This window comes from Lepidothrix coronata, unplaced genomic scaffold, assembly GCF_001604755.1.
Source record: "Lepidothrix coronata isolate B3197 unplaced genomic scaffold, Lepidothrix_coronata-1.0 Scaffold205, whole genome shotgun sequence".
Lineage (NCBI taxonomy): Eukaryota > Metazoa > Chordata > Aves > Passeriformes > Pipridae > Lepidothrix > Lepidothrix coronata.
The window spans coordinates 1,506,044-1,519,096 of record NW_016690385.1 but is presented as its reverse complement, the minus strand read 5'-3'; the positions used below and the strand labels follow the sequence as shown (position 1 = coordinate 1,519,096).

General features: G+C 45.4%; 1 protein-coding gene across 1 annotated transcript in view; it reads right to left on the bottom strand.

Annotated features, from left to right (window-relative positions):
• Window positions 1–2,896: 2,896 nt before the first annotated feature.
• ISY1 (ISY1 splicing factor homolog) overlaps window positions 2,897–13,053 on the bottom strand; it is a 10,513-nt gene continuing 356 nt past the window's right edge. The window contains exons 2-11 of the mRNA XM_017832796.1: window positions 12,431–12,453; window positions 11,060–11,111; window positions 9,950–10,015; window positions 9,450–9,492; window positions 9,175–9,287; window positions 8,867–8,984; window positions 8,046–8,168; window positions 5,953–6,056; window positions 4,805–4,891; window positions 2,897–3,672 (exon numbers count right to left, since the gene is read on the bottom strand). Coding sequence (XP_017688285.1) covers window positions 3,565–3,672; window positions 4,805–4,891; window positions 5,953–6,056; window positions 8,046–8,168; window positions 8,867–8,984; window positions 9,175–9,287; window positions 9,450–9,492; window positions 9,950–10,015; window positions 11,060–11,111; window positions 12,431–12,453 — 837 coding nt within the window. The 3' untranslated portion in view covers window positions 2,897–3,564. The remainder of the gene's footprint in view (window positions 3,673–4,804; window positions 4,892–5,952; window positions 6,057–8,045; window positions 8,169–8,866; window positions 8,985–9,174; window positions 9,288–9,449; window positions 9,493–9,949; window positions 10,016–11,059; window positions 11,112–12,430; window positions 12,454–13,053) is intronic.

Here is a 13,053-nt window from a genome sequence, read left to right as displayed (position 1 = left end):
AGCCCACAGCGGTCACACACCGGCACGGCACAGCCCCGGACCTGAGCTCACAGCGGTCACACACCGTCACGGCACAGCCCCGGCCCCGAGCTCACAGCGGTCACACACCGTCACGGCACAGCCCCGGCCGGCAGCACCGCGAGCCCTGGGTCCTGCGGGCCCGGGACAGCGGCACCGCGCCCCGCGAGCCCCGGGCGGCCGCCGCTCCCACCCCCGCAGCCGCGGGGCAGCCCCTCGGCCGCACCGGGGGTGGTGCCACGTTAGCAGCGAGGCGAAGAGCAGCGCAACATTTCTAGCAAGGAAACAACTGTCTTTTAATTTAATAACAAACCAGAAGAAACATTCTCTCTGGCTCTGCCTGTCCAGCATAGGCCAACAACGATTAAGGGACTGGAGCATCTCTCAAGGAAAGGCCAAGGGAGCTCAGCCTGTTAAGCCTGCAGAAGAAACCGAGAGGGGACCTTGTCAACCTGTATAAATATCTAAAGGAGGGATTCCAAGAGGATGGACCAGGCTCTGCTCGGGGGTGCCAACCACTGGGACATGCAATGGGCAGAGACTGATGCCTAGGAAGTTCCACCTGAACCTGAGGAAGAGTTTCTTCCCTTGCGGTGACCGAGCACTGAACAGATCGTCTAAAGAGGGTGTAGAGTCTCCTCACTGGAGATACTCCAGCTGGATGCAATGCTGTGCCACGTGTTCTGGGGTGGCCCTGCTGGAGCAGGAAAGTGGGACCAGATGAGCCAATTTGGTCCCTCCCAACCTGACCCATTCTGTGATACTTCAGGAATCAGTGCTTTTTGGGAAAAAGTCCATCAAGCACAACCACCACAGTATCTCAGCTCTGCACTGCAAAGGCATGCCCAAGCAACTGGACTTGAGACAAGCAGCACAAAATGTCATTAGTTAATGGATACTCCACAAAGCTGTCTCGTTTATCTTGCTCATCTTCTAATGCAGATTAGGTAAATCCACTTATTTCCTTATGCTGCCAACAAATACTCCTCACCCCCACTCTGACTGCAGGCAGAAACTGATCCTCCAGCACTGCGCTCACCCAGACACAGAGTACAGAAGGTGGCCTTTAAACTGCTCCACTTCCGTGGCTGGCACTAAATGAAACAACCAAATGCATCTCTAAAAGGCAAAAGCAAGCCAGAATCGATGCTCAGACAGCACAGTTAGGGAGGCTGTCCCCTCAGAGCTCAAGCCAGGCTCACACACAGTGCAGAGCTCTGAGGCAGATCAGAGGACAAGAGCTACGTGTAAGCATGTGTAAAGTATTTATTTTACAACCTGGGAATGCTTAGGGCTGGGGCATGGCAGAGATGGTACAAGCTGTAAGCCTGACAACACAAGGCATCCAAGTACTGCTGCACGCTCAGAGTTAACACAGAGCCTGCACACTGTTCCATCCTGCAGGACACAAGGGATCAGTTCCTGGCTGTGGCCACAGCAGCCTCCCCACCCTGACTGCACCAGTGATTCCACAGCCCACACAGCAGGCAGGACATAGCCTTTTCGCTACAGGCCACTGTGGCAAAGAATTCCTCTGCAATTTGTTGGCTCAGGCACAGTCAAAATGAGCATTCAGCTTAAAAACCCTTTGCATTGAGTTACAGAGAGCATTTAGTAGAGAGGGCCAGGCAGCAGTTTGCCTTGAACAGTTCCATGCCACATTTTTGTGCATTTATTCCAGTTCTGTGTTGGTTGGCAGAGATCAGCCCTGCCTTAAAAACTTTCCTTTTACATCATGATGTTGGCTAATGCTCAGGGCTGGAAGCTACTCCTTTGAATATGAATGCAATTACGGTCCTGTTGATTTGCTCTCATTCTTTCAATTTATTCCTTTTTTATGCCTGCTTTCATCATCACTCTGTCCCTGATTTGCCTTTACCCCTCTGTTTTCTGTCTTCCATCTTAGAGATTCATATAGTGACACTACCACTGGTATTATCAAACTGTACTAGACTGTATCAGGCTGTACAAACTAGCTGGGTTTTTTCTCCCTTAAACCTGTTTTTGTCATCTCCAGCCCTCAAAGCCTTTACCCTTCACAGACTGAGATTTTCCACAGGCAAAGGACTCCACTCTTAACCAGCACATCCAACAGGAAAAGAGCCTATTTTTCGATTCTCAATGGCCAGGGTTTTGGGGAAGGAACTCTGAGAAACAGTGTTGTCTTTTACAGCAATACAGAGAACATGTAAATAGCACATCACTTCTTGAAACCCAAGAACAGAAAACACTCAAAAAGCAGCACTTTGGAGATGCTTGGAACCCAGAACACGCAAATTATTGTGTCATAAACACACTCATTTGCTGCTTTCTTACAAAGCAGAGAGAGCTGCGCTGCTAACAGGAAGAGAGAAGAACATGTTTGTGATGTTAGTTGTCTGCCTCTACTAATAACTGAGCTTTTGATTTATTCTAAGTTTTTAATTTGGTGGCTACACTTTCCACATTTTCAAGGCTTTTTTGTTCGATCACTTACATCAAGTAAGACAAAGCTCTCTCTATAATTTAGAGCTTTGATTGTTCTGGAGTAGATTATTCACAAGAGATAGTAATAGATTAAGACTAAGAGCACTGGAAATAAGTTAAACAGTCCCAGACATGGTTACTTGACTATTAAATACTCTATTCCTTAGACAGAAATACTCTATGGCTGCAGATGTCCAATTTAAAATGTCATTCATTCAGATCTGTACAACAGTCACCCAGAAGACTCTAAACAGGCTCTGCTGTAACTTGCCTCTCATCACAGGATACACAAGCCAAGAGCAGTAGGGGATGCAGAGCTTCAAATCCCTACAGGGATGGCTGTTTATGATCCCATTCTTTGGCTACGATTAGGGAATCACTACAACCCTCTGAGCTAGAATGAAACAAGACATCAGGCTGTAAATAAGTTTTACTAAAAATATTTGAGCAAGGTATCACAAAGTTTTTTACAACAGCTGCCGAAATATCCAGCATTTAAGCAATCCATCCAGGCGCAGTTACAAACCACAAAAAGGGCAGCAGATTTTAGACACTGTATGTGTTACACAAAGAACCAAATCTACTTCAAAGTTACTCATAAGATCTGTCATCCAAGTACCTCTAAACAGGTTCTAGGCTTTTCTGGTAAACTAAGCAGGTGTAACTGAGTTAATTCTGGATTCAGCTCATCAAAAACCAGCATGAGAAGGATGTGTACACTTACAGTCAGGATAGAGCAGAGAGGGTGGCAGGAACGCCATCAGCTTCCCCTCGGGATTTCAGAGGTCAGTGGGTGTGTGGTTCTATCTGTAAGAGGCACCACTGCACAGACCCTTTTACAAACTGAAGGGACTGATGACAGCTGTAGATGCAGAGACAAGGTCTGATCTTTGTCACCACTGGAGTGCCAGTCATTCTACTGGATAAACCAAAATGATGGGTTTCCTTTGCAGAACACACTGTAATTCCATCAGTTTACTCTTGACATCCAAAGGACTTTCAGAGCTAAAAGCCATTGCTACCGAACATAGGAACCTGCTGCTTTTGGGTGGATTACTCCCAAACCAGGCCATGCTGGTGTTACAGTCCCAGCAGTGTCTTCGCCTCCTCGCTCTGTGCCAGGAGGGTCTCACTGGCATACTTCTGCAGGAGCTCCATCTTCTTCCTGCGCACAAGAGCTTCCTCAATCTGCAAAGAGAAAAACAGGATGGCATTTAGCTTAAGTGAGATGCTGAAACCCAGGATGCTCAGCTACGGACAGGAGGAAGGAAAACAGCCTGGGAAAGGACTGTGTACTAGTGTAAAAGTAGTGGAATTATGATGAGTCAGGAGTACCCTTTTTAATACTCAGATGAAGCTCCTCGAAGTCAAAAGAAGCAGTAAAACAGATGCCTGTTTCTGATCTATGCTCGTACCCTTGTTAATCAGTGTTAGCTGCCATTTCATTTTGATCTGTTCCAAATGATTCCCTCAGATACAGCTTTAGGAAATGCAGAACTCATGGGTCTATGCCACAGGAGTCCACATCTCTGAACTAACATTTAGTGAGTGCCCTTCACATCAGCCACGGCCAGGAACCTCTGCCCTGCATTTTGCCTGGAAGTGCCAGTGATACCTGATCCTTTAAGAAGCACATACTTCAAAGATCTACTAATAACAACCCGCACAACTTGTTTTAGTCTCAGTAATGATTTTATATTTGTCCAGATCGCACACAGCATCTCTCAAAATAAGTGTTCTGAACCTTGATTTTTAGTAATTCAGAATCTAGAAGGCACAATCCTGTAGGCATAAGGTATGGAGTGATTTGCCACTAAGAAAGAGAAACAGCTGCGTAACTCCAGAACCTTTTTGCCTGGGTTGTGCTTCAAACAACCTGTCACTGTGAAGGTAATAAACACCCTAGAGCAGTTTCAAAATATAACAGTCAATTCAAGGTCATGCCACCAAAATAATTTTAGAAAATTTATGAGAACAAACCCTGCAATTCAGAAATCATCCCATTAAATTTAAAAAAGCACACCATCAGCAGAAAGGTACAGTGCAGATATAGTAGACAATCCTGGTTATTGATCATAGCACCACAACACTTTCCAATTTATGGAATATTTATGAAGGTTTTGGAAATTCTCAGGTGAAAAGTGTTATAGCAATGGTACCACAACACAACCACAGTATTTGCAAGAGAAATAAACAGCTGCAGAGTCAAGTCACAGAAATAACCAATTTAGGGCACTTTTACTGATGATGTGACATAAGTGAAGATCTGCCTTGCAAAAGCCAGCGTGCACCTCTGCAACCTAATTTTGTTATGTCTTACCTCCTGCTGAGTTGGCACTGGAACATGTGCAATGAATTTCTGTTGGCCTTCTTCTCCTTCTCTTTCCTTGCCACCTTCCTCATCAGACTAAAAAGTGAAAAAATTAAGCCACATCAAGTTTATTTTCTATAGCCCTTTTTTACTTGCTTTGCCAGAAGGAACCAAGATAGAGCATGATCAACACTGCATACACAGCAATTAGGTGAAGAGAACTGAACACCAAAGGAATATGACAAGGATCACATCCAGACCCTGCTCCCTGACATTTTCAAAATTACTGCTTCCATTGTTCATATGGCCTTTGCTCTGCTGGATGTAAAGCTCTATTTACTCCTCTTCCATATCTCTGGATATGGAAGGTATGTGGTTTATACCACAGCAAAGGTATAAACAAGAGACGAGCCAGCTAAGCAAGAAGAAAGCAAGTGCTTTAAAAATATAGGTACCATTTCCCTGTGCAGCTCTGAACTGCTTTGTCTCACACCTGAGAGCTGGTCTCACGAATCAGGAGACAATACAAATAAAACAGGGGACTGGAGGAGCCACCAGATTCACATTATGGACTATCTCCTTTTCATTCTTGTATCAAACCCACTTAGGTACAGACTACAAATGAGAACTTGTTTCCAGTATCCCTTTGACAGGTCTTGCAGGGAGAATAAAGAAACAGGAGCCGTGTCCCAGCAGTGACAGCAGCATAAGCAAAGCCTTGCTGTGTCAGGATTCAAGTGTGAACAAGGCCCTGCAACCCTTGGTTTTGCTAAGCAGTGGCAGCAGGACATTACCAGCACAAGTAGCTTTGGGGACAGGATACCGATGCAGGTTGTACCTACAAGCACAGCTGACCACAAACACCACCTTGACAAACACAGAATTCCAGGCAGTGCCAGTTAAATCACAGCAAGGGCTCAGCAGCTGGTTCTCACTTGAGTGAAAGGTCTTCCCTAGGTGCCAGCCTTCAGTGCTCTCTAAACTTGGGCCAAGTGTAGTCACTGCTACTGATTGCTACTAAGCAGGGCCAGTGGTGCAGTTGGTCAGGTGCAGAGAAGGGCAGGGCACAGTACACAGGTTCTCAGCACAGTAACACCACATCCAAGAAGGCAGCAGAGAAGATAATGAAATGTCACTTCATCTTAGCCATCACCTACCTCATCATCATTGACAGCATAGATATTTTCTTCCTCCTCCTCCTCACCTCTTGCAAGTCGTGCTTCCCTCTCCATTTTCCATTTTTCCACTGCTTCTGCTATAACTGGTTAGCAAAGGAAAATGGTAAGTGTATCTGAGAGCCAGTCAAAGTAGCATGGTCTGATTTCCAAAGCTTTTCCAGTGGACTTAAACTTCTTGCCTAAATCCTCTACATCAATAACACACATTTACTGTAGAACCTCAATGTACCATCTAATAAAACACAGCAGTGTAGTCTGAGCAAAACCCACGATGGCACTGTCAAAGTGTGGCACTTGCTAATGCCTCAGTTTGGGTACATTTTGGACTCTAAATGTCATGGATAAATACCAACCTACTTTCTGAACTGAGTAACAGGGTCACATGGTCAGGCTCAGTGGCTCTGACAGCTCTGAAGTGTGTCAGCAGCTCTAGAGATGCTGATCACCATGTTGTTAATTAAACATGATTATGCTCCTTACAGTGACACTCACACTTTTTTCTCAGAGTGTGTTTCTCTTACATTGCAACACTATCCCAATTCTGTACCTCACTGCTAGGTGGAAGCTGTCAGGCTGCTGCACCTCTACTCCATCAGAGTGCTAGTAAGAGCCAAAAAAAGTTTTAAAAACCTTAATCAGTGACATGGGCAGTGCTTAAACTCCTAGAGAGGTACAAGATTAATCCAGTGAGGCAGTAGGAATGCCTAGAAGTCAGCAGGCATTCCCCCAAGCTCTCACAGATCATACAGTAAAGTGCTCTCGCTCAGAGAGGCAGATTTAACCCGTGGCTGTGTTTGTTTGTGGTTCCCTAACAGAAAAGGCACCTCAAATTAAGAAGTTTTTTCAATACTTTGTTTCGCAAAAACTTAACTTCACTTACCAAGGTAAAAACCACAAGAGCCCAGACACCCACTGACCCTGAGGGACCCCAGCTCTTGTGCACTAGTTGTCCATTAGCACACCACTGGCTCTGTCAGCACCTCCAGCCTTGTTAGTTCAAGCAGCACAATCACCCAAGGTGACAGTTTCCTTGTTACCCCGTGAAGGCAGCCCAGGTCTCTCTCCAGCCTGCAGCCAGAGGATGTGCAAGCTGATCCCTGGGGGGAGGTTGCTGGGAGCCCTGTCCCACACCACTTCCCTTCCCACACTATCACTGCCTGAAGCAGCTCCCCTTCCCTCGGGTCAGGGCTCCACAACACTGGTTAGTTAAACATTTCCTTTAGCCCCCTCCTCCTCCCTGCCCTGTAACCTGACAAGGCACCACTGGAACACACAATACTGGGAATGTCTCACACATGGAGAAGGGATAACTGAGGATCAGGCAGTGCTCACCAGCAGCACTAAGAGAACCATTTAGGAAACAGCTAAGCTCTTAAAGGTGCTGTGTGGTCTCTTGCTTGAGCTACACAAATAACAGAAAATGGCTCAGAGTGCTGAAGAGCTTGAGGAATTAAGACTCATAATCCTGATGTCTTTAGCAGGGAGGTCAGAAGAAACAACACTAGAAAACTATGTGAGCACGCACATGGATAAACAGTATTTACTGAAAAAATAGATTTAAAAGGAGAAAATATTCACAAATGTGTTGAAGGTCGAAGATAGATGACATGGATAAATTAACACAAGCCACCCAGACTTCAGGGTTTCCAGAAGGCCTCTCTAATCTCCCAAAAAACCAAACAGCTATGTTTATGGATAAATAAATAATGAGGTGAGACAGGAAACAGATGGCACGGGTCGTTTTTACAAGGGAGGGAGATAACTGCTGGAGTCCCACAGATCTCATTGCTGCAACCTACTCTTTTTTACAGTCTTAAGCATGAAAAAGGTAGGGAAAAAAGGAAATTTTCCTTCAGTAGTGAATGACCTGCTGACAATATTAAATCATTAACAGTAGTAAAGATGAAAGTCAATTCTAAAGCACACACCTCCAACCTGAAATGCCTTACACAGTGATCTGGATACCTATGTGACAGACAGCCACAGATAAGACAACACTCACAGGGAAAAAAAAAGGCACCTTCACTTCAGGATCCACTATCTCCCTCCTTGGGCTGAAGAATCCCACATACCTTTCTTTTCATGCTCCTGTTCCAGAGGCTCCAGAATGCCGTCGTCCTCGTCCCTGTAGCCGTAGTACTCAGCATCGATGTCCTTCATGAGCTCAGCCCGAGTTTTCCGTGGGGGTGGGAGGGCTGCAGGAACACCCTGTCACTCACCCAGCTCCATCCCATCACTGTGCATTCCCAGTTCCCATCACACCTCACAGCACCCAACTGCTGCCAGCTTGGGCGCACTGCGTTGGACTCTGTCCCACACAAACCAGTTCCAGTACACGACCCAGTGCTTCCCCCAGGTCATGGAGTACTTCCCATAATTCCTCTTTGCAAGGAAGAAGGAGCTGGTTCAGTAGCTGCCTCACTTTCAGGCCCAAGCAATTCCCACTCATTCTCTGACAAATCAATAGATTTATCCCTCACATCTAGTTTTTCCTGTTATGAAAGCTGATTCCTGCTCCTAAACTTGTGTTCAACCCAGCTTCCCCCTTTTCTTCTTTTTCTTTAACCTCTGAGCTCCAAGTGCTATTTAGAACTTCCTGATGAAGTTAGTCTGTTATGCTGGAAAGATTCTATAGGACCTCAGTTCTTATCATTTGGAACTCCCAGAAGAAATCAGTTTACTCTTTTCTAGATTCCTTTAATTGCAAACAGCCAAAGGTGTGCTTTGCCCAAAGAAACACCATTTAATTACTTGTGCTCAGAGTTTCATTTATCTGACCTAAGACATGGCCCAGAAATGCTGTTACCAGCACTCCCCACAAGCTACAACCACATTTGACTCAAGATACGGTACAATTTACAGTCATGTCTGGGAAGAGTTGCTCTTTACTTACGCTCCTTTTCAAAAAGCTCTCTGACTCCTGGTAAATCCTTTGCAGCTCCAAAATATTTGTAGCCCCTGTTCCCTGGAACTTCTTTCCCTTCATGATCTAACATTTTCGGTCCAATCCGCTGGAAAACAAACAGAGTTTAAAATTTTCTTCTAACAGCAACCAAGCATTTTCAGGGGCTGAATAAAGATCCTCTCTAACAAACACTGGCCAAGGCACACATGGTTAACTAAATGTTGCACAGATTTTTACCAGTAGTCACTTCAGTTGTAAGCAGAACAACCAGGCAGTACAACACATTCTACACTCACAGCATAATCAGGGCCTCCCAGCTCCTTTATTCTGTATTCCCAGTGTCCTTTCTCCCTCAGAAGTTTGTTTATTTCATCATTCAGGTCCCGAATTCTGAATTCACCCAATCCAGCTGTTAGAGAGAAAAAAGACAGTACATTAGGCAGCTCACTAGAAGCACCAAAGTAATTTCAGAATTTATGCAATGGAAACAACATAGTTCACATGAGATTTTTACTGAAATGGCTTAGGACTGGAGATTCAAAAAGATAAAACATTATTAGAAAAATCTTACCATTCTGAATCTGTGCCACTTTCTTAGAAATCTCCCCAATGATCTACTCAAATAAGAACACAGAAATTAATCTCTGAAGAAAACCTATCTTCAGTGGAGAAGACAGAGCCAGATTGTTTGAGAGGTGCATGACAATAAGACAAGTAGCAACAAAACACAAGTTGAAACTGTGGAAATTCTGATTAAATTCACAGAGGGGTGGTGGGAGGGAAGTAATTAAGAAGGTAATCAAACACTGGAACAGTGGCCCCAAAAAGCTGTGGAATATAAAATCCTTGAAGATATTTAAATCACATTGGACCTCAGTTGGACACGGTCCTGGGTCAACTTGACCACTCTGAACAACATGGTGAACTGTATGACCTTCCCATCTAAACAGTTCTGTGATTAACTGTCAGTGCACTGAGGAAAAATGAAAAAAATTGCAAGCAGGCCGCTGAAATAGGAGTGCTCAACTTCCACCTCCCAGAGAATTAGAAAAGTCCCCAGGGTGCTATTACCTGTCGCCTCCATTTCTCAGCTTTGGGCAGCTCATTACACTCGGATGCAAGGAAAGGTCTCCGTTCCTGTTTGACACACAGACACACCATCAAGGTTAACCAAGAATCCACATATCCACAGCACTTCACACAAACTTATCCCAAATTACACTACCAAGCTCCTGGGCCTTCTGCTCCCACTGATTTTCAGTAAATGGAAAACAATAATGGTTTACAGCCCTGACAAATTAAACTATCAAGAATATAAAAAGCTACTAAAATACACTCTATGCAAAACACCCCACAATCCTCTCCAACACAAAGAACATTCCATTTTAAACAGTTTCACCATTTTCAGCACACTAACAGCTAAATAAAATCCACTGTCTTCCAAGAACAGGTTAAGTTTAAGCCTGTCCTTCTCAATTGCTACTACCTAAGTAATCTAATTTTTTCCAAGACGATTTTGTTTTGTATTCCAATAGTTCATCTTACCTCTAGGACCCTGTGTGTGCAGTTATTTTGTCCCTTTCCTCACAGCACTTCCACACCTCTACCTTTTATCTATGTAAACAGCCTTTCTTCACATAACCTATGAGAAACTCTATTCCATCTTCATCTCCGTTGTTCATGGAATCTTTATCATGACAGTTTCTCCAAACTGTCATTTTTCACTTTCCTGTTTCATATTGCTCACTTATAAACCTCTCCAAAAAGCTAACTGAGAACACTCTGATCTTTACATAAATATTCTTGCACTTTGAGTTTTGATTTGGTGAAAAGTGCTCAGGAAAATCCAGAGAGAGTTGGGAACGAGGTTCTGTGAGATGCTATTTCTTTTGTTAGAGTGGTGGGTATTTTTTAAATTACAAAGTCCATTTTTTGATCAATCTGACAGTAATAAAAAAAATCCACATGACAGTGAAGCCCATCATGAACAGCAGCACAGTTGTCACGTGCTGGGTTAACAACATGCCAACATTGTGTCTCATGGGACAACATTTTCCATCTGACTGATGCCAGGCTCCTGCAGGACACCTGGGCCTGGCTCATAACCCAACACAGCTCTGTCCAAGGCCTGCATTCCTCTCTGAACAGAACAAACAAACCTTCAGAGCTTTTCCATCCTACCTTCACTTTTCCTTCCTCGAGCTGGGCTTGCCGAAACCTTGCCAAGGCCGTCCTAAAGGGAAGAAAGGAAGCAAATTTACTTCTACAAATCCACATTCCAACAGGAACAAGTCTTGCTCTGAATGTTTATGATGGACTTAATTACAGACCATAGAAAACAAAGGTTTGAACAGATTCACTGACCACCTCTGGCTCTTCCAACTTGTGACTTCTCAACAGTAGAAACCATCAGTGGTTCATGTCTTAGATAAACATATATCATGGTAAGCACCTAATTACTCTTTCTGTTCAACATATGCCATGATATTGGACATTTGCAGCGAAAGGACATAAACAAGTTAGAAACAGAAGCATTAAGTTTAGTTGATCTTAGCAGAGGATACATCAAAAAGCAAATAAAAATCTCAATGGGAAAAAGCTCCATTAAGGAAAGCAGCAGTTAGTAATCAAGTCCATTAGCATAACTAAAATATTCCCAATCTCTGAAAGCTGAGCAGAGACTACAGAACCCCATTTTCCAACAGTTTTATTTATTAGACATTTACTAATTACGTTAAAAAGCACAGAACAGCTGAGTACATCCAGTACCAGCACACCTACACCCTGCACATAAGCCAGCCACTTTATCTGCTGTTAAGAACCATTTCCAGAATTAAAAACCTGGGAACTTTTCATTCCAGTCCAATGCAGAGGTACTGGATGGGATCACTAACAGTATCCTGAGGTATCAGACAGCTGTGGACTCTGCAGCCCCTCACTGAGTTACTGTTACAACCTCAGGAAGTATTTTAGGAAAAAGAACAATCAGGAGACAAATATACCAAAGAGCCTCTAATCCAGATGTTTTAGATGTGTGGCCTCGAACCCTTTTCAAAAACTCCTCAGGAAAGCCAATACAAAAATAAATTTGTTAAAAACCACTGGTTTAGCCCAAGCCACTCCCAAGCAGGAATTATCCTTAAAGGAATGCTGCCAGATTCCTATCTGGCTTGGCATCTCTGTTTCAAAAACTGGAAATGCCCAAAAGCAAAAGGGGCCCTTGGAACATATTCCAGTGTACTTATCTCCCAGCCCTTGCTGCAGTGTCTGTCCTGCACAAAACCACCCAGCACAGCTAGGAGGGCTCCACAGCACCAGGCACACGCCCTCCTCTCCCCACTGCCACTGGAGCAGCACGTGTGCAATTAAGTACCCAAAAGCATCAATAAACTCGTGGTGCTTTAAAACAGGCTGAACAAGTCCCATGGGGCCAGCGTGGCTCTGTCTGAAACCAGGTACAGCCACGGCCAGCGGGCACAGAGGTGTGAAAGCAGGTGCAGCCGCAGGCTCACAGGAGGTCACACACGAGTCGAGTCATGCTCTCACACTCACATGGCCTTCTCTGCGTTCCGCGCCTGGAACACACAAACAGAGGGCGTCAGTCACAGCCCGGGTCCGCTCTGGGCACTGGCAGGGAGGGAGGGACCCCGGGCCCACCGCGCTCCCCCTTCCCAGCGCTCCTGCCCAGGGTCGGGCCCCACCGCGACCCCCTCGCTGGGTGAAGGCACCGGCGGGCAGAGAGGGCCCCTCAGCCCAACCGCGCACTCCCCATGTCCCTCAGTCCCTCACTCCTCATATCCACTCAGTCCCTCACTCCCCATGTCCCCTCAGTCCCTCATTCCCACGTCCCTCAGTCCCTCACTGACCACATCCCCTCAATCCCTCACTCCCTATGGTCCCTCAATCCCTCACTCCCATGTCCCTCAGTCCCTCACCACATCCCCTCAATCCCTCACTCCCCATGGTCCCTCAATCCCTCACTCGCCATGTCCCTCAGTCCCTCACTCCCATATCCCCTCAGTCCCTCACTCACCACTCACCACATCCCCTTAACCCCTCACTCCCCATGTCCCTCAGTTCCTCACTCCCCATGGTCCCTCAATCCCTCACTCCCCATGGTCCCTCAATCCCTCACTCCCCATGGTCCCTCAATCCCTCACTCCCCATGGTCCCTC